The sequence below is a fragment of the Anopheles arabiensis genome, chromosome 3 (assembly GCF_016920715.1).
Source record: "Anopheles arabiensis isolate DONGOLA chromosome 3, AaraD3, whole genome shotgun sequence".
Classification (NCBI taxonomy): Eukaryota; Metazoa; Arthropoda; class Insecta; order Diptera; family Culicidae; genus Anopheles; species Anopheles arabiensis.
Genome location: NC_053518.1, coordinates 24,951,805 through 24,978,093, shown reverse-complemented (window position 1 = coordinate 24,978,093; position 26,289 = coordinate 24,951,805). Strand labels below are relative to the sequence as shown.

General features: G+C 49.7%; 5 protein-coding genes across 11 annotated transcripts in view; 3 read left to right on the top strand and 2 right to left on the bottom strand.

Annotated features, from left to right (window-relative positions):
• Positions 1-20: 20 nt before the first annotated feature.
• On the top strand, positions 21-2,481 carry LOC120903169 (neuralized-like protein 2). The gene is made up of 2 exons (XM_040312422.1): positions 21-957; positions 1,043-2,481. The coding sequence occupies exons 1-2, from the start codon at positions 747-749 to the stop codon at positions 1,591-1,593; spliced, it is 762 nt and encodes a 253-aa protein (XP_040168356.1). The 5' UTR covers positions 21-746; the 3' UTR covers positions 1,594-2,481.
• A 990-nt stretch (positions 2,482-3,471) lies between these two features.
• Positions 3,472-6,062, top strand: LOC120902873 (zinc finger protein 3 homolog). Its single transcript, XM_040311927.1, has 2 exons — positions 3,472-3,710; positions 3,790-6,062. Exons 1-2 carry the CDS (start codon positions 3,594-3,596, stop codon positions 5,563-5,565), a joined length of 1,893 nt encoding a protein of 630 aa, XP_040167861.1. The 5' UTR covers positions 3,472-3,593; the 3' UTR covers positions 5,566-6,062.
• Positions 6,026-8,792, bottom strand: LOC120902872 (zinc finger protein 2 homolog). The gene is made up of 2 exons (XM_040311926.1): positions 8,726-8,792; positions 6,026-8,668 (listed from the first exon to the last, which is right to left on the bottom strand). Exon 2 carries the CDS (start codon positions 8,467-8,469, stop codon positions 6,304-6,306), a length of 2,166 nt encoding a protein of 721 aa, XP_040167860.1. The 5' UTR covers positions 8,470-8,668; positions 8,726-8,792; the 3' UTR covers positions 6,026-6,303.
• Positions 8,793-9,755: 963 nt separating this feature from the next.
• Positions 9,756-12,522, top strand: LOC120903320 (probable RNA polymerase II nuclear localization protein SLC7A6OS). Its single transcript, XM_040312685.1, has 5 exons — positions 9,756-9,887; positions 9,970-10,320; positions 10,429-10,940; positions 11,619-11,818; positions 11,909-12,522. Exons 2-5 carry the CDS (start codon positions 10,144-10,146, stop codon positions 12,184-12,186), a joined length of 1,167 nt encoding a protein of 388 aa, XP_040168619.1. The 5' UTR covers positions 9,756-9,887; positions 9,970-10,143; the 3' UTR covers positions 12,187-12,522.
• Positions 12,523-14,496: 1,974 nt separating this feature from the next.
• LOC120899675 (zinc finger protein ush) overlaps positions 14,497-26,289 on the bottom strand; it is a 134,557-nt gene continuing 122,764 nt past the window's right edge. For all 7 annotated transcript variants that reach the window (XM_040305784.1, XM_040305779.1, XM_040305780.1 and 4 more), the window contains 8 exons: positions 22,543-23,914; positions 22,258-22,467; positions 20,497-20,868; positions 19,357-20,437; positions 18,108-18,343; positions 17,726-18,041; positions 17,471-17,649; positions 14,497-17,392 (listed from right to left, as the gene is read on the bottom strand). In XM_040305784.1, the coding sequence (XP_040161718.1) occupies positions 16,801-17,392; positions 17,471-17,649; positions 17,726-18,041; positions 18,108-18,343; positions 19,357-20,437; positions 20,497-20,868; positions 22,258-22,467; positions 22,543-23,914 (4,358 nt within the window). In that variant the 3' untranslated portion in view covers positions 14,497-16,800. The remainder of the gene's footprint in view (positions 17,393-17,470; positions 17,650-17,725; positions 18,042-18,107; positions 18,344-19,356; positions 20,438-20,496; positions 20,869-22,257; positions 22,468-22,542; positions 23,915-26,289) is intronic.

Genomic DNA, 26,289 nt, shown 5'->3' with positions numbered 1-26,289 from the left:
CAGCTTTCGGAGGGGGGGTTTCACAACAAAAACAGAAAAGCAATTGTGGCATTCCCACTGGCGACGAAAACAAAACTGCGTTCCGTGTTTTTCGGGCGTTTTACATCGTTTTCCTGCCCGCTGGTCAGAAAAAAGAGTGGCCAGCTTCGAGCTAGCGCTGCTGGATAATGTGATCCCGAACGAGTACGGCACCGGGGCCCTCTAGTTTTGTGTGTTTTGTGTAATAGACGCTAGCACTGTGTGGGTTTGTGTGCGGAAGAAAACAATGAAAGGTGGCATGGGGCAGCAGCAGCAGTAGCAGAATTAGAAGAAAAAAAGCAGTGCATGATTTGCAACCGAGCGTGAATCTAAACTCGGCTGCGTAAATAACACATCGGCATTGGGAACCACTAGACGAAGCACGCGTAAACGTTCGGACGCCCGGACGCATACAGGCGTAACCAATAGATTTGGTTCGGTTTCGGAAGAGTAGAACGCAGTAAGCGGTACCATCACCAACCCCGACCTCTCCGTCACGACACGTTCGAGTGGTTTTTGTGTTGTGGTGGATGCTGAAAAGAATCGTTTTTGGTGGATATTCAATTTGCGTTGTGCTTTGCGTGGTCCCTAGTCGACCGGAAGTGCTTTAGCAGGTCAAGGACGCAGCTCGGTTGATCCGGTGCGGCGAACAACAGATCCCCGTTGTTGGGCACGCAGCGAAACAGCTACCAACAGCTTCCCGCTTGGGACTGGCAGACGAATGCAGCATGACGGTGGTCTATCCACGTAAAATGTTGGCCCGATTTCATCCGTACCACGGTCAGAACATTATTCTGTTTAACGAGAACACGGTTGCGTACCGGAAGGCCAGTTTCGGCAATGCGCTTACCTTCAGCGAGAACCCGTTGCAGCCGGGTGAAATCTTTCTGCTAGAGATTGAGAAGAACGAGCGGGGCTGGAGCGGCCATATGCGGTTGGGTAAGTTCCGTTTTGGGTAGCATTTATTTTGATTAGCATCATTAATTTGCATCGTTCTTTCCCCGTATGTGTGTGTGTGTTTTAGGTCTCACTCAGCTTGATATCAAACCAGCCTCCGCACTACAGTACGCCCTGCCCGATCTGGCCAACCTGGGGCACAGTTGGGTCTTTCCCATCACACGTTCGGTCGGCAACTCGATGCTGAAAAGCAACATCCTCGGCAATGGGATCAACGTGAAAACGTCCCGTGGCGTGTTTCCGCGCAGTCTGCTCAAACCGATCGCCCAGGACGGTGGTGCCAGCACGGACATACTGCCGACGGACACCAACTCTCGCATCGGCGTCATCTTTGTGCCGAGCGAACACGAGGCGGACAAGGCGGAGATGCACTTCATCATCAATGGGGAGGATCAGGGCCCGTGCACACACGACATCCCGTACAAGCAGGGGGCCCTGCACGTGGTGATCGATGTGTACGGCACGACGAAGCAGGTGAAGATCATCCAGCTGTACGGTATCTCGACGCTGCAGGGCGCCTGCCGGGATGCGATACTGGCGCGGGTGAAGAAATCGGCCATTCCCGAGCTGCCGCTGCCGGAAAGTTTGAAAAACTATCTGCTCCAGTACGGGATGTAAGTGGTGAGGGGTGTACTATATCTTCCCGTCTCTCCCCTAATACATTGAAACAGTGAAATCTCCCAGGGTGAATGGCTATAGCGCTGTTTATTAGTGAGCAGGGTTAATTTTGTCACAAAACGGGTTCTAAACCTATACGACCAGTATCATGCAAATGTATCGGAATACCTTTTCTCGAGTACGTGCTCGAGTATGTTTGCATGGGCTCTTCACATCTACTTCTTAAGTCAGACTTAATCAAAGATCAAACAGCCACAAGCTTATTATGAATGATTTTTTTTCGAAATTTTGCTTATTTTTGGATTTGACATGGTGTTAATGTTAATCTTACAAATACAATTCCACTTGCTGAATGCGAACTACATCACATACTACTATAAACAGTTCTACTCTCACAACTATTTTATAGAATGTATTAATTTGAAATCAGAACCAATTCAAATTTGAAGGAATAATCGCTCCCGAGCTATTTGCTAGTGGGTAATCAGGTCCTGCAAGACGTTGTATCCCTTGTCGAATCATCCAGAGCAAAACATGTATGAAACGATTCTATAAAAGAAACTTATGGAAGGGACACATGGGTTGAACAAGTTGTGAATAAGGATGCTTACAGGGGCGGGGTAAGGAATAATTTCTACCGTACTACTACTACAAGGACGTTTTGTCGATCAATGTGAATAGTTAATCAAAACCCGAATACCCCGGAACCCCCCCGGGGTCAAGCAAATCCAAATTGTCCTGCACGACGCTCAGTATATGATTGTCCCAAAATTTGTGATTTTGTGTGTGTGTTGGAAAGTTTGTGTTTCTTTTTAAAGCATAGTGTACGAAGGTGAACGACAAGAATGAATAAATATAGAATATCCTACAATATTGGTGAAATATATACATCATGTTTAATTTAAATCGATTTGTTTTGTGCACTAAAAGAGGAAGTTTTATTGTAGCTGTAGTTAATTGATTTACGATTCCCAGTACAATAAGTGCTCAAGGGGACGCGTTCAATTAGTCCACTATAGCATCGTTGTGTGACAAGCGTTATTCACCAATACAGGCCAATTTATCGACGATCGTCGGATGAAAGGTTAATTCTCTTCATTGTTATGCCAGTCGAAGTTCGCTTCAGCACGCTTCACGAGGAGGAGGGCTCCCAAGCGGATTCCCAAAATTAAAGTAAAATCGATGACTATTTTAATGACTACAAATTAAATAACAGTACAGTGGAGCGCCGTTTATCCCGGGCTTCTCGGGACTTGACATCGCCCGGATAAGCAAATAACACGGATAATGAGTCAAATGATATATTTTATCATCAATTCCTTATTAGGTTTTGGAAAATTTTCTTATTTTTTGATAAAAATAACCCAGTTTTTATTAAATTCATGTTTTTCCACTGAGAATATTTGAAATATGCCATGAATTATAATGTTTTTTGTTAAGACAATGTGCTCTTATAACTGCTTTTTTAAATACCCTCATCAGAACGCAATGTCATCGTTGTATTGAACTGTCATTTCTCAACAGCACGGATAAACGGAAAGCCGGATAAAAGGTACCCGGATAAACGGCGCTGCACTGTATATCATCAAGCTTGACATCGAAACATTTTAACAGATAGCTTCTATTCATTGAATAGAAACAAGTAATTTTAAAGAATTTAAAAATCGTCCATTTATAATGCAAATATTAAATTGGAATTGAATGATTATCTTTGTTGAATCTACAAAGAACTTCTGTTGAATCAGATTCACGAACCGGATTCAATTCGGATCCGTTTTCGGAACGCGTCGTGTCGGAGGTTCGGATCGCGCCATGCCCATCACTACTTGTTCGTTTGTTTATATTGTTATTCGTGCTGCTGAAATGACGTCGAGAACTGTCAAAACGGGCAGCAACCAAAACACAGCTCAGCCCGTACCACATCGTACACCAGTTTTTGGGAACAAAATTGTTCCTTTTTTCGTTATTTATAAAATAGATAGGCAATAGTTTTTTAAAGAATGCTCTCCGTGTGTCGTTTGTGTGCTCGGTGGGGCGAACCGTTTGCAGAAATGGACACCATACTGGTAGAGAATCTGCAGCCAAACAAGGCAATCATGCGAATGTTTGGCTTCGATGTAAGTAACGCCTCTACCAAGCTGTTCCTCTTCTTTATCCACATTAGACTGTTCATTGTTTTTCCTCCTTCCTGTGCAGCTTTCTTGTTCACCATCGTACCCGAACCAAGTGTGCCACGAATGTGTTCAAAGCCTAGAGTACAGCTTCGTCTTCCACCAGCAGCTGGTGAATGCGGAAACGCTGCTCCGTACGCTGCTTGAAAAGGGTCAACTTGAGCAGCGTTTGCTGGAGAAGAAAGAGGCAGGAGAATCACTGCAGCCAGCGGTGGAGCTGTTGGAAGTGATTCCACTTTCCGATATGCCACATCACAGCGAGGCTGGCTATGCTGACCCAGACGAACCAAAGAAGACCGTCGAGAGTTTAAGCGATGGGGGAGAATCACTGCCGGAAGATAATGGCTGGCCCGATAAGTCGGCGGAAAAGGTGATCGAAATTAAGATCGAAGCCATCGAGGAGTTGGAAATTATAAGCAGCCCACTAGAGGGCGGTGAAACAAGCGGTGTGCCATCTCAGGGAGCAACACATACGTGCGATGGTGAAGAATCGCTTTTCCTGCATCGAAAAAACAGCGGCGAAGCAGCGTTGGAGCTATCGAACGAATCGAACCGCATTTCCAATGCCGAACAGAAAGCGATCCGTGCAATCGTGTCCAACAAATGTTACGTGTGCTACAAAGTGTACGCCAACGAGGCCGAACTGACGGCGCATCTGATCGAGCACAACGAGCTGCTTCCCTTCCGCTGCCGGCAGTGTAGTACAACCGACCGGGTGTTTGAGTATCGTACCATACGCGCCCTGAACAAGCATCTCGAATCGCACCGCTACCCGTTTGATTGTGGCGAGTGTCGGTTGCGCTTCCGCAAGATAACTGCCCGCAACGATCACTTTCTGCGCATGCACATGTCCGAAGGCGTGTACACGTGCGAACGGTGCGGAGTGGAGTTTCAAGATGCGCGCAAATTTCGCCTCCACATGGCCGCCCACCGGAACATGGAGCTGCAGCGGTACAAGTGCCCCGTCTGCTCGAAAGCCTTCCAAAGCAGCACACTGCTCGAGCGGCACAAACAGGTACACGCTGCGAAACCACTGTTCCAGTGTCAGCACTGTATGCGTGGGTTTAACTCGAAAAGCAACTACATGCAGCACAAGATGCTGCACCTGCAGCAGAATGCGTTGATACACTGTGGGGAAGCGGGCTGCCGGCAGAACTTTACCAACTACCGCGACTGGCGCCGGCACATGAAGGCACACTACCCGCAGGAGGCGGTGTACTGGGAGTGCAGGGACATGCTGCCGGTTACGCTGCACGATACGACCGGCTACCCGCAACCCTGCCCGGAAGCGGGCTGTACGTACGTTGCCGCATCGCTGCCGCTCATGTTTGCCCACTACCGCGTGCACTACAAGGCGTTCCGGTGCGAGCAGTGCGATGGTAGGTACTCGAACGCATCGGCCCTGCGGCAGCACGTGGAAATACGCCACGAAGGTGTGCGCCGGTTCGAGTGCGATCGGTGCGGCAAACGGTTCGCGTACCGGCATAAGCTGCGTGAACACGTTGCTGTCCATATGGGGGTGCGTAGCTTCAAGTGTAAGCAGTGTCCGCGTAAGTTTACCAGCTCATCGAATCTGGCCGCGCACAGGAGTACGCATGCGAGCGAACAGGCCGCCAACAGTAGCCGGCGTTGTGCGCTGTGCGCAACGACGTTCGTATCTGCGGCGGCACTTGCGCATCATCATCAGGAGTACCTGCGATTGGACCAATCGGGTGCGAGTGCGTGCGAAAGGATCCAGGCAAAGAGGCAGGAGGAAGAGGGTTTGCTGCGGCAACGTGAGATGGAGTCGTCCAGCGATTAGGTGAATCATTGCTCGAAGGAACACGTTTAGCTAGCCCGTTAGGAGATTGTTAAGTAAGTGTGGATTGAAGAAAGGTTGAGCATTAAGTGGTGTTACTAATCAACGAAGTGTAATTATCATTATGGTATGATTAAATTCAGTAAATATCATGAAGGTATGATTTGTCTCCTCACATATAAACCTTATTCCTCTTTCTCTATTTTACTCATTAAGACAGTTTTCATATTGAACTAGGAGTGATTTCGTGGTACAAAGCTTTTTTTTTTAAATTTCCAACTAATTTGACATAATTAAAAAAAAAAATAAAAACCAAATTATATTACATTAAGGAGCTCATGTTTAAGACTCACCAGAGTTTTGATAGGTTTGGAACAACATTGATATGAAATATATGCTCAATAGTTACTTTCTAACAAAGAACCCCACCCCCCTAGCACCGACATACGTAATAAAAGACGCGTTTGTTTATAAAAAATAGTGCAACATGTTTATTAAAATCGTTGTGTGTTTCTCTTGTCGCACCGTTAAAACTGGGATTCTGGTGTACAGATTCAAAATCCTGAGGTAAAAAGTGGGGACTTGTATTACAATGGCAGTTGGGTGTTTGGAAGATGGTACACAATTGCGCCCTCTGTTTGCACGTGCACCATCCCCATTTCTCTACTTTGTACAATATATACGTTCTACGTACAGCAATTACCTGCAAACGCGCCTTAACGAACCGTTGGCAAGCGATCGTCAACAGTCCATGAAATCGCTCATCTCATTCGGTGGATCGTTGCGTTCGAACGATCCATTCCCATCGTCGCTACCGATGCCGCCGACTGCTTCCGCTGCGTGCATCCCTTCCTGCTGGTGATGATGCTCCGCCGTCTTTTCCAGATGCTGCTTGCGAATGTGCACCTTCAGATAATCCTTGCGCGGGTACCGCCTCAAACAATACTCACACTGGAACGGCTTCCCCTCGTCGCCCGGATTGTGCGTGCGCATGTGTCGCTTCAAGTCCGACGATTGCACGTACCGCTTGCGACAAACCGCACACTCGAACGCTTTCTCGCGCGTATGTACGCGGGTGTGAATTTTCAAACACTGCAACCGCTTGAACGTCGCCGGACACACGGTGCAAGCGTACTTGCGCACCTGCGAGTGGCTGATGAGGTGCGTCTTGAGCAGATCCTTCGTGCGAAACGCTTTGCCGCACTCGACGCACACCTGCTCCTTGGCGCTGCTCGCGTGCAGCTTAAGATGGTTCTTCAGGTACAGCTTGTTCTTGAACCGCCGGCTGCAAACGCTACACTCAAACGGCATCTCGTTCGAGTGGGTCGTTTCGTGGTTGGACAGATCGTGCGCACGCCCAAACGTGCGGCCACACACGGTGCACGGGTAGCACTTTTCGCGCGCCACCTTCTGCTGATGCTGAAGTAGGAAAAAGATCGACGCGAACCGCTTCCGGCACACGTTACACTCGAACGGTTTGCCGTCGTCCGTGCCGGAGCCGGCCGACCCGTCGGCCGGTTTGTGCACCCGCTCGGAGTGGGCGCGCAAGGCGGCCGCATTCTCGAACACCTCGCGGCAACCGCCACAGCACCGGCGGCGCTTCTCCTGCGCCTCCTGCTGGTGAGCGCGCTCGTGGTGCAGCTGCAGGAAGAGCTGCTTCATAAACATGGCACCGCACAGCGGGCACTGGAACTGGCGGATCTGGCGTTTGTGGGTGGCGAGCGATTTGCGCGTCGGGTAGCGCCGATAGCACGTGTCACACTCGAACGGTTTGTCCGGATCGACCGACCGCTCCAGCCGGTGCACGTTTTGCGAGTGAACGAGCAGATCCAGCTCCTGCTCGAAATCCATCCGGCAGCCGCAACATTTGTACGTTTCCTTGTTCTTGTGGCATTTGGTGTGGGTGTCCAGGTTGGCTTGCGTCATGAAACGCTTGCCGCACTGCGCACACACATACTTCCGGTTGACGGAGCGTTCGTGCTCTTTCAGCAACTGGCGCGAGCTGAACCGTTTAAAGCACACCGGGCAGCGGATCGGTTTACTTTCGCTGGCCGGTCCATCCGATGCGGACGATTCCACCGGCAGGTGGACCGTTTGGCAGTGCTCCCGTAAGCTTTGTTCGCTGCTGAACAGCTTCCGGCAGCCGCAACACTTCTTCTGCTCGTTGCACGAACCGTCCTCTTCGGTGGTTTCGCTCGACTCGTGAACCGTTTCACCCGTAACCAGGCGCCGCGCTGCAAGTGCCTTTTCTTCGTACTCCAGAATCAGCTCGATGTCTTCGCTTGACAGAACCGGTTTGTTTTGCTCGTCCTCCAGTTCCGGCTGCTGGGGGGTTAGCTCGGAATGCTGATATTCTTGGTGCGATTGTTCCATACCGGACAGTGGTGGTGGTTGCTGCTGCTGCTCGATAGGCGTGTCCGCGAAACCTTCCTCCTGAACGCTGTCAGCCTTCTCATCGCTCGGTGCGGTAAAGTCGCAGTCCGCATTCTCCAGCAGCATACCTTCACCCTCCAGCATCATGGTGTCGTACCCGTTCGCTAGCAGGAACTCGTAGCCGGACGGGTCCATATCGTCCGCACGCAACCCGACCACCGACGACGCGCTCGGTTTGCGCTCTTCGCGGTGCAGGTTTAGCTCGTGCTTAAAGATGGATCGCAGTGTCACGTCCGAATCGCGACACTTCTGTATGATGTGGTACGCGATGATCAGATACTCGGCACAGTTCCGGCAAGCGTTGCGAGGCAGCGCATCGTTCTTGCGGATCTCGACCCGGGCACACTCCCGGATCACGTCGCTCAGCAGCACGTCCTCGAACTCGTCGTACACGCACACACAGTCGTCCTCGCAGCTTTCCATGCAGATCCGGCATACCTTGTAGCAGTCCGGCTCGATCAGGATGTGGTCCATGGTGCGAGTGGCGAATGTGGATTCCGGTTACCCTAATCCGTGTGCGCTGGTTTGCTATGGGGTTCACATGTGCGATGATGCACCAACACTAATCTCGGTTGTCTCGGTTGCCCGATAACGACGCACACACGCCTCTAGCTCACTGTGTAGCACGCCATCTGTGGTGCTGAATCCGGGTTTTCCTTTACCCCCAAATGCTCTAGAAACAGATAAGAATTGCGGGATGAGGTTTGCAGGAGTTTTGGTTGGTTTTTACCAGAACACGGGCGAAACGCAGACAGCACGACGTGGGTATCCCCGCACACACGACATGTTTGTTTACGTGCGCGCATTGCGATATTGGTGACAGCTGCACACAGAATCGTGTGCCGAACAGGGTGGCCAGATTATTCAGACGATTATAGGCTCCGGAGTCGACTCCGAATCCAGAATCGATTCAGGAATCGGAATCGGCTCCGGAAACAGAGTCGGTTCCGGAATATGAATAGACCTGGGAAACGCAATTTGCACCCGGAGGCATTTTCGATTCCGTTCCCGATTTCGATTCCGAAACCGATTCTAATTCCGAAGCCAATTCCGGAGCCGATTCTAATTCTCAAGCTAAGTCCAGAACCAATTCCGATGCTGATTCCGGAGACGATTCTAGAAAACTTTGGACCTAGCAGGAATCAATTCAGCTTTTTATCGATTTTAGTTTACGAAAAGTTTACGATTTTTTTTCCCATCACTAATCGGTGATACAGTCGTCAACTCTTACGACCTGACAACATGCCCGTCATGGATTCAAGCCCCAAATAGACCGTGCCGTCGTAGGACTGACTATCCCGCTATGGGGGGGGGGGGGGGGGTAATCCAAAAGTCACTGAATGCAGCCAACAGTACAGGCAGGCCTTGACCAACAACGATTGTTGAGCCAAAAGGAGAAGAAGAAGAATCGGTAGAGGCTCTAAAAATAGGATTCGGTGTTTAACGATAGACTTTTAGGCAGGAGGAAGGATTCTTTTAACAAATGACTGGGTACTGTTCAATCTAACAATATGCAAGTCATTCATGGTCTCCATTCCGGTAACTAAACCGTTTTATTTATTCATGGAATTCATTTTAATCAGTATTTAAGCTTTCTCAATCAATATTTAGAAAAATGTTTGATTTCTATTTGATTTGATTCTAGGAATAAATAACGAATCAGTTTGAGTTTGAGGGTGCTCGTATGTCCATCGGTCGGCTAATCGAAAATTAAAATGACTATTCAAATAATTCGGTAGTTCTGGCCACCGTGCACGCAACCCTGCTGCCTAAATGTCATTCGCTGCCCAGCGCTGTCAACAAAAACGCGTCTCTTTCGGTGTGTGTCTTCGTCTGCCTCTTTGTTTGCTGCACAATTGGTCAGAAAAACATTTTGCATTTAATCCACCCATGTAAGTAAAGTGTTTGCATTTGCCCTCTGTTGAGATAGTTGCGTAAAAGCGCAAAGTACAATCGTTCTGTAAACCTTCACAGCGTGCTGGAAAGGAAGGGGCGAAGCAGCAGTGCCCTTGCAGGCTGTATTTTTTCCTAACCTGCAAAAGTTGCCCGTTTTGCTGCAGCATCCATCCGAGCTTTTGGCATACAGAAAAAGTGCTCTACTCCACACAACTACCAGCGGTCAGCAGAATAACGAGCAGAAGCAACGGTATGGCAACCGTGATACGACTGAAGAGACGCGTGGATGAAGATCCGCTGAACGCATTTGTGCTGAACTGCAAGCGGCAGCGTGTGGACGGTGCGACGGCAGGCGAAGAAGACCCCAATGCAAACGGGGCGGCGGCAGGCACTTCGACGATTTTAAAGTTTGCTGGCACATTCACAAAGGTAAGACTGTTGTGGGCTGTGTTTTTGCCCTTACAACGTTGATCGACATGCTTGAGTGTAATCTATTTCGTGCTTCTCTCCCCTCCCCTTCTACCCACCCCACCACAGGCTGAAGGTATCGCGTCGCACATACAAAACATACACAAAGATCAAGCGAAAGATGCCCTGTCCCGGGTGCACCGGCCCAACATTACCTCCCGCAACCGGCTGGCCACGAAACAGACCGCACAGAACAGCCGATTCAAGATCGTCAACTGTACGCGCTCCATCACGAACGTGGAACCGAGCGAACCGAGCGACAACAATGCGCTACCGCTCACGACCACGATCGTTGACGTCGAGCGGGAAGTGGCCCGTCTGGGGGAAGGCACTGGAGCGGCAGCAGCAGCAGCAGCAGCAGAAGTACCACCACAGCAACATAGTAGTCTGCCCACGTTGTCAGGGGTAACGCCCGATATCGTTCATTCGGTGATGGGCAACGGGACAGCGGCGCTGCCGGAAGACCAGATGCCCTACTTTTACGAGAACGGCGTACACTACGTGTACGATCTGTACGTGGCCGACGCGAGCCAGAATGTAACGCACATCCCGTACTACACTGACAATCTGGACGATCTCAGGTTGGTGCTGATAGAAGACGCGTACTTTGCATTCTACTCGTTCATTTAAACGCCGGCCACACTGCACACTGCCGGACAACACACACTACCAACTAGACATAGTGTAATGGCCTAGGAGAGGATCGGCTCGGCGTGTGTGTGTGAGTGTGTTCGTCACCACCACCACCATCACCGGAGGGCGGGAGGGAGTGGTGATTGTCGCAGGGCACAGTTTTGCTAGTACCAGGCGCTAACGCTTTTGTCCTTTCTATCTCTCTCTCTCTATCTCCCATTTTCCCCTCATTTACTGATTACTGATAGTTAGTTGTAAGAATTAGAACAAAAGAAAAAGAACACAACGCCCCCGGATTACAACATTTACAAACAACTTTCGCTGATAAAAATATACTCTAAAGGGAGAGGGCCACAGCGGAACGGCCGTGTTTGTGTGTCCCGCTTGCGCACCTTCCGTGCGCCGGTGGGTTCGCAAATCGGCCTCCGTCTGTGCTGCTTCATCCAGTAATTTATCCCATGTGTACGGTGTCTCTGATTCATTCCTTAGTTGGTCGTTTCTTTGTTTGTTTTGTTGAGTTTTGCTCTCTCTCTCTGTCTCCCTCGTTCGGGCGGCCACCGTTGTCGGCTAACTAATGATTCCTCTTTTTGGCGTGTGCTGCCCAAAACCACTCTGCCCGTTTACAGCGTCATGGTGTGCGACGATCCACTGTACGCGTGCCACCGGGGTCTCGATTCGGACGATTCGAGCGACGCGGATTCGGAAGACTCGAACGCGGAGAACGACTGGCGCAACGACTATCCGGACGAGGACGAGGACGGTCTGGCGGACGGTGCCAGTGTGGGCGAGGACGATATGGTGCGGGCGGTGGAGGATCTCGACTTAGGTATGATGCCCAATCCCTTGTGTGTGTGTGTGTCTTTTGCTGCTAGTTTGGCCATGTGTAATTGGGTGTTTTTTTTGTTTTGTTTGGTAGATGGAGAACGAGAACTATCCTCGGACGAAGACTACGTGCGGTACGACGAGAACGAGGAGGACGGCTTCGCTTACCCACGGCACGATGGGGTACTGTACACGGACGAGGAGGACGATTCGGACAGCGAGGCGGAGGGCATCAATCGGGAGGATGTGCGACGGTACGGGACGGCCTATGCGCGCTACAAGGCACGCATCTTGCGCGAAGAGAAACGTGATCAAGCAGCGGGCAGTAGCAGCAGCAGCTCTAGCACGGAGGATTTGAATCTGTACGATTAAATGCCGTGCGTGTGTGAGTGCGTGTACGGTGGGAATGAAGGGTGGTAGTAACCCATGGCGATGTTGAGCGGGTGCTACCGGCCGGCGCCGCATAGTTTGTATGCTTCGTGCCGGGGGAGGAAGAATCATGCTGTCCATCATAGTGCTAGCGTGCTCACTTTCCATTCAAACGATCGACAGTTCAGATCTCGTCGTTTATTCTTTGTAAATGTGCTGCATTTATTCCGTGTTCTCAAAATAAGAGAGTGATCCGTGTGTTTCCTATTTCTCTTGTAAAGACTAATATGTCTCATGCATGTAAAATATAAATATTTCTCAACCTTTACCTCAACAAAATATTTGAGAGTGTGGTATCTTCTTCCCTCCTCACACCCACTTTCCCCTTTGCATGCTTTATCAAATTTTCCCCCAAAATTTTCATAACTTTACCCTTGTTAGTTCCCTTTCCTAAGCCCTCGGGGCTTGTGTTTGGGGTGGTGGGGACACAACCCACCTCTCCTACACACATTCCCTTATCCCTCATGCTTTGGAAAGTACAAACAAACGTCACAAGGTAGATCATTCGGACAACATGGTTCACCCCATTCCATTCGCTTTCAAGAAAAAACACCCTTGAAACAGCGATTCCTGGTGGTGGAACAAAAGCACACCCCCAACAAAAGAAAGAAACATATTTTTAAATGTACACAGCCACTCAACGAAACCCGAACGCCACTCAACAGTGCGTGTGGCACTCACCACGCACTCAGCACTGATATTTGGTTGTGGTTTTTATGCTTACGGCGCGGCACTCACGGGTGGAAGCTAGAATGGCGCTGTGTGTTGCGTGAGTGCCGAAGGAAACAAACGTTTCTCCGTACTCGCGTTCAAATCTCGTTTCTAACAGCAGCCTTTCACACAAACTCTAACTTATTCTCAACCCCCTTGCTCGTCAAGTGTTCAATTTTAATCATTCCCATGATTTCAGTTGGTCAACAGCAAGGTAAAGCAAAGTCACATTCCACACGGGTAGATAGATGTGTATTCAATTAATCTAACTCGTACTATAATTCAGACAAACCTTGCTAGCTTCGGTTAGTGGGGGACAACAGTTTTTGTTTATTATCCTCATATTTGTTCCAATTCTTTCAATGAAAATGGTATAACTTAAATAATTTATTTTACGAAGGGACTGGTGAGTAAGAACATATCAGAAGCTGCGCGTTTGCTTACACATAACGTACTCGGAAGGAACGGGAAGATCACGTTTTACTTTCGTGTGTATGTTATGCATCTCTGTACTCGCCTTGCTGATAACACAATGTGATAGCTTATCACACTGTTTTGGGCGGGGCTTCTGATAACACGTTGGTTTGTTACGCCCTCTCGCGTTAATAAAGTCTATCTTCCAGGCGGGACGAAAAATGGCCACAATAGGCATCATCCATTTATAACGCAACGCAATGTTTGAAATGTTCGATCCCCTCCTCCTCTAGTGTAATAAAATGTAACGTTGGAAGAAATCCCCCTCGTAAATTACGTAACAGATTAAGTTGCCCCCCTCCCCCCTCCTATACATTATTTTATTGAACAAAATCAGAGGCTTTGTGATTTTTCTTATTTTTTTTACTTAGTTGTGGTACATTCACAATGTTTTGAATGAAACAAGATAAATTATATTTTATTTTACATAAGGAAAAGTTTTCCCACACAGCAGACCAATTCAAACAGGTTCTGACGATCGGATCCTAAGCGCCGTTTGCAATGTTCTTGCATCGCTATCAGAAGCGTATTTCATTATTTCGAGGTTAGACGACAAGCGGAGTGTTTATTTTTTCTCTCACTCCTTCCGCTACCTTTGAGGGATGCTGCGATCAATCGAAACGCGACTAGCGTAGATCAAAGTATCGTAAGGCGTCATCCATCACTTAAGTAACAAAAAAAAAAAAAATAATGCAAATTTGCGTAATTAACTGTAACGTTTGAAGAATCTGACATTGGTATGAACCGGCCCCCTAGCAATGGCGGACTATTCGGTGTAGTGGTACATAAAAAGTAGCGACATTCGTTTTAGGCTAGCATAACCGCAAAGGTTGTTGAGTAAAGAATAAGAAATTAACGGTTTATATTACTCATTTGTTATTCAAATAAAGCAAATACTTTGCGTTGCGCACCAAATGCTAAACACCCCCATGTAACAAATCGTAACGTTTGTCGACACCCCCTGCCACCCCTACAAGCGTTACGCAATTGATGGATGACGCCCTAGTTGGGTTGCTTTTTCGGATGATAAAAGCTAAAAATGAAACAACACTCGAGTTTGTAATTTAATTCTGTTTAATCCACATACTTAGTGTTGCGTTTTATTTTTCAATCTCCGAGAAAAATGGGGGGTTTATTTTAACATTGCCATTAAGTGGGGGGTGATCTTGCGTTTGACGAGGGCTGTGGAATTTCCTCGAAAGTTTTCCTTAAACATTCTGCTACTGAGGACAAGGGGTCTATCCGAAGATGGGGTTGTAGAGAGCAAAAGAGGCATTCCCTTGGCACTGGCTAAGAGAAGTGGTTCCCTTTCATCCCCCCTCCAATCATACCATTAATGCTTGTGCTCGCTTGTAAGTTCATTAGTTTTGGGATAGCTTTATTTTGCGTGTGCTACAACTACTACCAACTGCTTTTACACTAAACGCTAACATACTACAGATCTGCTTACCTCTGTGCGCACACCACGTGCGCACCACGAGAAGCACGCGCATCAGCATCCGCCGCGCAATCAGCACGCCGTGGGGTGGTGGCACGTGGCCATCCATCGCCTACCACGATGAAGTAGTGAACAAATATGTTATTGTCAATTTCCGCTTCTGCTACTAAGGTTCGTATGCCGTGTGTGTGTCTGCGCTCTGTAAGTTTTCTCCCAATTTTCCCCCAATTTTGTGTATTGCATAAAGTTACTGACTGTTTTTTGTTGTTGTTGCTATGCTCGTGCGTAATTTTACCTTTTCTTTTTGCACGCACAAACACCCATACCAAGACACACATTGAGAAAGTGTTTTATTGTTTTTGTTTGTTTGCTTAAGTTGATATTCACTTTTAATTGTTATTTACACATTCTTTCGCTTCTCTTTTCTCCTTCTCTCCAAAGCTTCATGCGCTGTTTTAATATGCGGCGTATGTTTATTTGATTGATATCATCACATTCAATTTCTTTTCAGTATCTCTCCCCTCCTTTTCAGTGGATGAAGTGTTTCTTTTTTTATAATATGCGGCTTTACTGTACACATTGCCACCTGATCTCCCGTTCCCGTATATATGGCTGTGAAGGATGGCTGCGCCACTGCGGTTAAATGGGCTTACATTACATTTTATTTCGAAATTCCGTTCGAGAGCTTTAGGAAATACACAACAACACACACACTACAACGAGCTACCACCACCACGAGTGATTATGTTGCAAAATTCAATATCTCAGCTTCCGATATCAGGTTGCAGCTCTGGTCTGGGCCGGGAGACCGTTAGTTTGGAGAAGGGCACGCATTAGCGACACAGGACGATGCGCATCGATTGCACAGAAAAAAGGTTCATTTTAAGTAAGTAATAGGGGTTTGTGTTGTTTTAAATCCAGCCTTATAATTTGTTGTCGTTTATTCGTTTACTGTGTACATTTAACATTTACACTAATCTCCCCCCCCCCGGCTTCCCCTTGCAGACTACACGCGACCCAGTGCGAAACACGGCTACTTTATGGCTGTTACGCGCTTTTAAATGCATATATAGCAATTAAAAACAAACCAGCTCCGCTTAACATATAATGATGGCGCGCTAAACAGTACTTTTGCTCCTGTTTCCTATATATATATACACAAACAGACAGTTATCTGATAGTGGTGATTTGTTTGTGCGTTTGCTTTACAACACACAAAACTATACACGTACGACGATAAACGATAAACACTTTGGTAAACTCAGGCTTTAATGGTACTTCGCTTAAAGTTGGGCGCTTATAAACAATTCCGGGGTGGCATTAATTAATTAATTGAACTACACAATTGTCCCCAGTTCTATAGTTTCGCACTACAAGAGAAGGAGAAGAATTTTGGGAGGATGAGCGGTGAGAGAGATTTAGAGAAGGATTTCGTAGGATCTCAACAGAAAACAACAAGCTTAAATTGATTCATTTAAATAAACGTTCGGTGCTGGTGTGCGTTTTTTTGTTTTGTTTCCAATTGGAGATTTTGAGCAGAATTTAGCGCAAGTATTTCGTTTTTTTGGAAACATTCCTCTCTACGCCTTTCTACGAGGATCCAAAGTCCAATGGGAATACACCTCTAAGTCCAATGGGAATACATTTTTCAGTCGAAAAAACTGTCGTTTTCCCTCCCTAGTTTGCCTACAAAAACCCTCGATACCAGTTAGATTCCGGCTTTACATACAACACACGTTTGCCCGTTTTTATTTCCTGGGAAATGCACTACTTCCTTTAAGGAACCGTCCGACAGCAGCGAGCGAGAACGATCGAGCGAGACCTCCTATGGGTAAGTGTCTCTCTCTTTCTCTTTCTCTCTCTCTCGCACTGCCTTCTGTAATTCTGACTAAACTTAAACCGTATACACATGATAATGCTCGATCAACCCTTCCTTAAACGGACGTTTCCGTCGCCCGATTCACGGCCACGGTGACGGCCGGGCTGGTCGATGCTGCCCGGCTCGGTGAAGCGGATGCACTGCGCCGACCAACGCCGGACCCGGCGGATGCACTTGCTGTCCCTGCTGCCGCTGCCGCCGCTGCTGCCACTGCCGCCTTGCAGTAGAACTTTTTGTGCGCAATGTACGTGTTGGTGTAGTTGAAGGTAATATCACACGTGTCGCAGTACTTGGGCCCGGGTGGCAGCTGGGTCGAACCACCGGCCGACACTTCCACCGGCGGTGACGGCGTTTTAATGCCGTGCTCCGTCCGGCCCCCCGGTGAGCTGGCGGCGTTGGTGGGGTGAGATTTCTGTTTCACGGTGGTCGATGGCACTGCTGCCGGAGCCGCACCAGCAGCAGGAGGAGAGGGAGTGACCGGCGAAGTGAGCGGTGAGTTGAGCGACGGCATGTGCGGATCGAACACTTCGCTCTTGATCGCCGGCGGCTCCTCCAGCACGATGTCCACGTTGATGTCGAGCGCGTCCGGTGCGTCCGGGCTGGGCGCGTGGCCCGCTTCGTCCTTTGGTTCCGTTTTGATCACTTGACTGGGGGGGGAAAATGGGGGAAAGAGTTTTGTTAGAGCGATTTAAGCGGCTTTAACCGGGTGCTTTTGTTGTCTTTACCTATTGGCCATGGTTAGACCGGGCGTGACGGCGATCGGTGGCCGTGCGATGACGCTGCTCGAGTCTCCTGCCACCGGTCCGGTACCGTTGTACAGCAGCGATTCACCTCCCTCGCCGATCAGGGGCGAACTACCGGGCGAAGGCCCGTCCCGGCCGTGCACGTGCTTGATATGTTTGGCCTGCGAAAAGGATCACATTTTTTTTAGGGTGAAACAATCTGTTTTTGCGCACGGTAGGGGTTTCGCGCAAACTTACCACATTCACGCGATAGCTTGAGCTGTACGGGCAAAACTCACAGTGGTGCCGCACCGATTGCCCATTGCCGGCCGTTGGTGGTGAGATGCGTGCCACCCCGTCCGCTTCCGAGGGTGGTGGTGGCGCAAAACTCTTCTGCGAGGCGAGCGCATGGGCGGCGGCGGCTGCAGCGGCTGCGGCCATGGCGGCTGCATTCTGTGCGCCGGCCGGCGGTATCTCAATACCGTCCTCCTCCAGTATGCAGGTGATAAAGTTTTCCTCATTGAATTCGTTCGTCTTCTTGTCAAAGTGCATCCGGATGTGGGTGCGCATGCCGCTGTGAGGTGGAACAATATTCAATTAAATATTTATTTAAAGAGATTCCTTGGGCTGCACTGCTTACCGTAACGTGTTGCCCTTGTACCGGCAGATCGTGCAGCGAAACGCTTTCACCCCACCGTGCGTATCCATGTGGCGCCGTGCCTCGGTCGAGTTCGGGCTGATGACCTCACAGATCGGACACTTGTAGGCGCCGTGCCCGGCCACCGTGCACGGTTGGCCCGGCTCGTGCATGCTTTTGCACTTCGAGCAGCGTTCCTTGTGCGGTTGCGCTGTCACCACCGTCGTTGTTGTGGCGCTCTAGAGGGTGGGGAGAGAAAAGGAGGGTGATCATTAGCTAGTTTCTAACAATTCGACTTCAGGATTCAAATTCTAGACAAAATTCGACTCGAAACTGATCGTGTTTGTCGGATTGCGGAATCTAAACGGATTCGAATGAGGATTCGATTCGAATTTGTTTGGTATTCGATTGGAATTTGATTGAGATTCGATTAGGAATTGAATTTTATTTGGATTCGATTAGCATTGACAAAGGATTGGGATTCGTTTGCATTTGAACTGGAATTCGATTAGGATTCGATTGGGAACAGAATAGGATTCGAATGTGAATCTGTTGGAATTCAATCTATTCAATCTATTCAATTGGAATTCGATAGGGATTCGAGTGATGTTTGAAATTCTATTAGATTGGGGTTTGATTAAGGTAAAATTGAATTGCCAAAGGGATTTGATGAAGATTCGATTGCGATTCGATTGGAATTGGGTTGCATTAAGATTGGGATTCGATCAGGATTCTACTGAGATTCAAGAGAGATTCAATTGATATTTGATTGGGATTCAATTGGGATTCGATCGATATTGGGTTGGATTATGATTAGGATTCGATAGATATTCGAATTGCATTATATAGGGAATCGATTGAAATACGAGTGAGATTCAATTGATATTTTATAAGGATTCGATAGGGATTCAATTGGGATTTAAATGGAATACGATGGGGATTCTATTGCAAATTTTACATTTACTTAACCAATCATTGATATTAGATTGGCAATAAAAAGGGATACAATTGGAATTCAATAGGGATTCGATAAAGATTACTTTGCATTTCTATTGGAATTCGATTAGAATTCGATCGAGATTAGACAGAGATTTCAATGTTGATTGAAATTGAGATTGAGATCTGATTCGGATTTAGCTTTTCTGTCCGATGTCCAGTTACTGATAACTAACTATTGATGAAAAAGTAACCAGTTATATTTTGTTACTTTTATGTAAATTCCCAGCTCTAAGTTCTACGCCTGCACACTTACCACTGGCAGCGTGGCATCGATACGCTTCGGGCAGTAGTACATCTGATGCGCGCTGAGATTATCCAACGACGTAAACTTGATGCCGCACGCCGCACAGATCAGCTGCTGGTACGCAACCGCTCCTACACCAATGGCCGGACTGCCCCCCGACGATACTCCACCGCCTCCAGCACCACCACCACCACCACCACCCATCGCTTGCGGTGATATCGGTGGACTAACCTTGGGCAGCTCCCCATCGCCACCGCCGTCCTGGTTGCGGGCGGAGCAGTAGTGCTTCTTGTGGGCGAGATAGTTCTCGTACTTGCAGAACACGATGTTACACTCCTTGCACTTGGAGTCGCCCTGCTTGACGAAGATTTGCGGCGTTTGGGCGGCAGCCGCCAGTACGGCAGCGGCCGGTCCCCCACCGCCCACCGACCCGGTCGGCGAGATGCTGTTCAGCAGGGGAGAAATCTGTGGCTTCGCTAGTCCCCCGTCGCCGACAGGGACACCGGCGGACGAGGAGAGCCGCAGGGCCAGCTCGACGCTTTGCTTCGTCAGCAGCGGGTGAGTGTTGGGCAGGATGTTGAGGTTCAGATTGACGCCCGGATCACCGACGGCCGAGAGGCGCAGGGCAATGTCCGCCGGGAGCAGCGGTCGCATCAGCTGCTGCTGGAGTGTTAGCGGTGAGAGGGATAAGCCTCCGACTGGGCCGCCAAGTCCGTGTTGACCGGCGGCGGCAGCCGCATGAGCAGCAGCCGCTACAGCTGCCGCTGTAGTGGCGTTAGAGACGGGAGGAGGGACACCACCGCCACCACCACCTCCTCGGGGACTGTTAGAGCGACGCTTCGGGGAAGGAGTTAGCGGCGGACTGCCCGGAAGGGACGGCGCACAGACGATCTGTTCCGGTGTGAGCGAGTCGCCGCTGACGGACAGATTCTCCTTGCCCTCCATCAGACTGTCAAAGTCGAGCCGCGGGTCGGCGGAAACGGCGGACGACAGCGAGAGCGATCGCTCGCGCAAACTTAAGCTACCGATGGCACCGGGCGAGAGGCGACGCACGGAAAGATCCAACGGCGTGGAACCGGTCGGAGCATCTCTGTGAAAAAGGCAAAAGTTAGACAATTCTTTGACAGTCACCAGGATGATCATTCTTACCTGTTGGCGGAGTTTTCTCGCTTGTTGATCGCTTTCAGTACTTCCCCGGTGCTGGAAGCAGGCCCTCCACCACCGGAGCCGCTGTGTACGCTATTGTTGTCGCTACTGTTCGATATGTTCGGTGTGGGTCCGCGAGAAGGTGGCTGGGCGGGCTGTTGGTGCGTTTGCTGCTGGTTGCCGCTGCTTATTCCTGGCCGCGTTGCTGCTGGACCACCGGACGATCCGATCAGCCCTTCGAACCCGCTCGGCACGATGGCGGCCGTAACGGCTTGCACCTGGGACGCGAGCGACATCGCAATTGGCTGCAGGCTGCCGTTCTGTAGGATGAAACAAGCCGACTCGGGATTGGCCACGCCTGGTGCGAGCGATGAGCTATAATTGGATTGACAATCAGATGAAAATGGGGGGAAACGGAATTAGAATGAGCTGCGTGTGAGCGTTGAAGCGAAGCAGGTTTGAATTTTTCCCGCCTGACAGTATGCAATCCGCAATGCGCCGTTAAAAGAATAATGCCGAATTTAGGAAAAAGTTGGTCAAAAGATCGTTATAATTAGTATTCAAAATAGCAAATTGCATTGGATTGTAAATTGAAAGTGATTTTCCCGATCCGAGGATCTTTAGGATCTGTAGGAACAGAATTTCTACAACTCTTTTTCTATCTTTCATTAGATAATTTAGCCTGGATTGTTTGTTTCTGGAACTGAGCCTGTATTCATTGTAGTTCATGAGCTTTATCTGTTCCGATACTGGACATGATGGACATCAACCTTTATCAGTTTTGAAACTGATCCTGAACCTGTACGGGTTCAGAATCCTCAAAGCTTCTTCTGAAAGTGATGCTAATTCTATTCCTGTCTTGAAATTGATCATTACCGGTCCCGATTCTGATCCCAATCCACTCTTGGTACTGATCTTGAACCCATACTGGTCTTGGAATTTGTCCTGAATTCATACCGGTCCTGAAACTGATCCCGAGGCTATTTGGGTCCTGGAACTCAGTTTATTTGGGTCCTGGAACAGCCCTACAACTGAACCCATAACCATAAAAGTCCTAGAATTAGATTCAGATTCATGCCAATCCTGGAACTAATCCTTACATCGTCACACTCTTGGAACTAATCCCTAACCTATACCGGTCCTGGATTTGATCGTATGCACACATAAATCGTGCCACATTGACCCCATCCTACTCTTGGAACTGATCCTAAACCCATAGAAGTCCTGGAATTGATCAGGCCTATAACTAATCCTGAATTCATACCCTTGTTGGAACTAGTCCATGACCCCATATAGTAAGATCTGGAAGATCCTGGAACCGATCACGAGGCTGAGCAGTTTATGAAACCGAACCTGAACGCATGGTCTCACACAGTGTTGAACGAGATCTTGAATCCATGCCCATCGTGAAACTGATCCTGACCTTATCACATTCTTGGAACTGATCTACTAGTCTTTTCCGGATTGATCTCAAGCTTATGCAGAAACTGCTACTAACATTGGTACTTGGTTTTTGGATCTGTAACGCCATTACAGCGGATCTCAATCCTGTCGCAGTCCAGGATTCGATACGGTATCTACTCCGATTCAGCAACGTCATTCATCAATTCGATTTGAGAGTTGAAATGCAGCCCGATCTAAGCAGCTATGAAGTAACGAAAATAATGCCCCTTGCTTCCATTTGTTCTTGCCTTGACAGCTGTTGTTATGTCTACCCAACTCGACCGTGACTAACTCAACGTTTTACCCTCCCCATTTACTTACAGCAGTCCCGGAATAACGCTCGCGCCCCGAATCAGCGAGTACGGTATCACGATGATCGGGTTGGTGGGCAACGCCAGGAACGGTTGCTGACTGCTGGCGGCCGCTGCGGCCGCCGACCCGACCGGTGGCGTTTTCGGCACGTCCGGCGGGCTTTGCGAGCCCGATTTCGGTGCCGACGCCGGCTTGGGTGTGGAGTTGTTTGACTGATTGCTGAAAGAGAGCAAAACGAAAGCCTTTTAGCCACGGTGTGTGTGTGTGTTGTTGTCACAACAAAGAAACGCTTACCCTTCCCGATGGCGCGAGCTGCAGTAGTGTTGCTTGTGCGCCCGATATGTCTTGGTGCTGGAGAATCGTATATCACAGTCCGAGCAGTAGCGGTCGACCTGTGGCGCGGGGCCTTGTGACGGCTGCTGGCCTTGCTGCTGCTGCTGCTGCTGTTGGTGTAGCACGGCAGCGGCAGCCGCAACAGCTTGCGCCTGGATGAGCTGTAGCTGCTGCTGCTGCTGCTGGTGCTGCTGCTGCTGTTGATGGTGGTTAGCGAGCACGATCGCTTCGTCTCCGTTCACGATCGCACCGACCGGGGACGGCGAGGGCGACGACTGGTGCATGCGCATGTGCCGGTTCAGCGACACCTTCTTGTCCGCACTGTACGAGCACTGCGAGCAGGCGTACTGTTTGCCCGTCTTGAGCGCCTTTGCCGGCGGTTGCTCACCACCCTCGCCGCCTGGATGTGCGTTCTTTACGCCGCCCGACGAAGGCCCGCCAGTGACGGTGGCGTTCGCTCCACTGTTTCCCGTTCCACCGGCGCCCGCTCCACCACCCCCACCACCACCCCCCTCGTCCGCATCTTTACGGTGCGAGCAGTAGTACGTCTGGTGCGCCTCGAGCGTCGACGCGGACGAGAAGCGAATGCCGCACGGGCCGCAGATGAACATGGGAAGCCGCGGGGGTAGCTCGACCGGCAGGGCCAGCTCCTTCGGTTTGCGGGCGAGCAGGGCGGGCGGTGTGCTGCTGGCCAGCTGCTGAAGGGCGGGCGGTGGCGGAGGTCCTCCGATCGCCATGTTGAGTGCGTGCTGCTGCTGGTGCAGCTGCTGAGATTGCTTCTCCTCGAGGGCCGCCTCGGCATCGCTGAGGTTCTTGAGATCCTTCGCGTCCGGGTTGGCGGCCGGATCGGCGGCCAGGGCCACGTTCAGGCGCAGCATCGGCATCGGCGTCGGGGACGGTGTGTGCGGTGCCCCGTGGGAGGAGGAACTGCTCGATCCCGGCCGATGGTCGTGCCGTGCCGCTTCCTGCTCTGCGTTCGGTTCCTGCTTGATTTCGCGCAGCGGCATCGTTTCATCCGCCGGCGTTTCGCAACGTTCGTCCGTCGCCGTCCGGTGCGGTGATGCACTACCCCGCTCGCTCGCCCCCATTTCCGTCTCGGGGCAGGGTGGTTTTGTGTCCTGTGCACTGCCTCCTCCCTCCATTCCACCGCCGTTCATTTCGGCCCGGCTGTTACTTCTGCTGCTGTGATTACTGCCACTGCTGTTGCTGCTGCTGCTGCTGCTGTTTGCACTGTTGCTTCCTATTGTGCTGTTGCTATCACCGTTTTCCTCCGCTGTGCTTTGTGTTTGCTGCTGCTGGGACTGTTCATCACCACCGGCTTCCTCATCGTCTCCTGCAAGGCACAAAACCGGAAAAGAGAGAGAGAGAGAGCATGTATTAGCAAGAAGTGTGAACCACAAGGGCGCGCGCGCACAAAACGCGATACATTAATCATGTGCCCGCAATCCGGAGTGGGATATCCTTTTCAGTGAAGACATTAAATTCAACCACACAGAGATACACCAAAGACGTCCTGTTGTGTCGCGAGAATTCGCCACATATATCACACAAAGCGTGTGCCACATGGGCTTGTGGCATTCGGTTGACTCAAAAACGGGAGCGGGCGAAATTAATGTCATCTTAATCGAAGCATGCCATGTTTGAATGTACTGCTCTTGCCGCGCACCATTCCGCCAAAACCTCGCGCTGCCAACGTACCAAACCCGGGTGCGCATTTTCCGCGCTAATGACGACATTTAACGTTCGCGAGATGTTAATTGACCCCGCTCGGGACTTGGCTGCCGATGGGGGGAACGGGGAATTGAACTCGCATCAATCTGTGCCCCGCGTGTTCCTACATTAGGAGCGCTGGTGGTGCACCAACCATATGCAGATTAATCAATGAGAAAGGAGGAACACTTCATCACCGTATCACGAGGGCGAGGGAAAGAAGGAATTGGGGATTGGGCGACATCTCGTGGTAATTTATGCTAAATGAGACATTCACCTAAAGGAGGGGGAGCCGTAAAACACGAACTGGAGGAACTAGCAGCGGGACAGGTTTGCGTGTGTGAACAGAATAGTTGTGCGATCCGATTGAATGAATCGGAAACGAACGCGACCCTCGAACGGGTGGTAATTAGTGCTTGGGAGCGAGAGAGAGACAGGGCTTTGGAAAGAAATTACTCATGTTGATGTGTGCCTCCCAGACTCCCATGGGCATGGGTGGGTGTAAGTAAGTAAGACATAACTTTACAATGCACAACTTGGATTTGGTTGATCTTCTTTCTGTCCTGTCGTGTTGCTTATCATCACTAACGAATGGTGGGAAGGCTTTCCGATGGTAGAAAGGGTTTCACACAAAACATTTTTGGGGGACATTTTCATGGGAGGACCTCCAAAAAAAGAGCACCCCAAAAAAACCCTGATCGACACACAACGGAAAGCAAGATCAAGTAGTTCCGATTGTGGGGAGAGCAAAAACTCACAATACACGCGAACCTCCAAGCAAAAGAGTTCCTTCGATTGGTGTCTTGTGCTTTTTAGTTTAGTGCAAACATCGCGATGAACGATATGGTTCTTTCTTCTGCTGTGTGAAGTGTAGTATCTCACTGTATTCCGGAGAACTGCAGTTCGATTTCTCGGCGATCGGACTGTACCCCACCAGTTTGGGTTGCTTTCTGTATGCTAATCACTTGGTTAGCATCTGTCCAAATCCCTCTTTTCTCAGCAGGATGATATCTGTGCGGATGAGTCTCTGTGCTTTCCGCGGCTCCGGGGGATCAATTAAGTCCTGAAGTTGGAGTTTGAAGCTGGCACCAACACGACAAAATGCTGCAGCGGTTGGTCACCATAAAAAGGGTACAAAGAGAAGAGGAGAACACCACAGCCCGGCCGGTGATCAGAGTGATTGTGAGTGAACATAGGGATACATAGGGAATTATGCACATCCGCAATTGGGGTACCTCTCGCGGGTGGAGAAGGAAGGAAGCGAACGGTTTTATGGCTCTCTCTGTTTACGGCGTGTCGGTTTGTGTTCGTCAATTTCTGACTCTCATTTTCTTCTTGCCTGAAATTCCTTCGAAATTTCGCCCTCCAATCTAGCAATGTTCCGCTTTGCTCGGTCCAATAAGATCTTCGCCGCACCGCCGGGCTGCTGGATCAATTGCACGTTGGACAATGATCGCGAAGAACTGCATGCAAACCGGGGAAGATTGAGCGAAGAAGCACTGCAAATAAAATAATGAGTCGTGGCACGACTTTTCCGATCTTTAGCTTCCCGTTTGAGCGCTCTGATCTGGAGTCCACAGATGGCCAAAGCCCATCCCGCCTGCACCAAGGGGGACAAACTATTTCAGGAGTAGCGCGGCTTGGAAATGGAAATCGAATGAGGCAAGTGCTAAGCAATTTGTTCACTGTCGGTGTGTCCTGCCCTCCGTGACTGCACACCCGTGGGGTAGCGCACTTTAATTAGTCACAACTCACACTGATCTGATTAGAACCGGAAAACTTCTAGGAGACCCAGAAAGGGTTTTATTTCCCAGAAAAAATCGGACCACATCGGAGCAACCCTAGGATAGGGAGACGCACGATAAGGGGAGCCTTTAGAACACTTTTCTGGTTCGTGACTGCCAAAGAGTTTCCTATTTTGAATCCCTCCCACTCACCAATCATCTCAATTAGTAACGGTCATAAACGTGAGGACCAAGGGAGTCTCGCCCGGGTGCA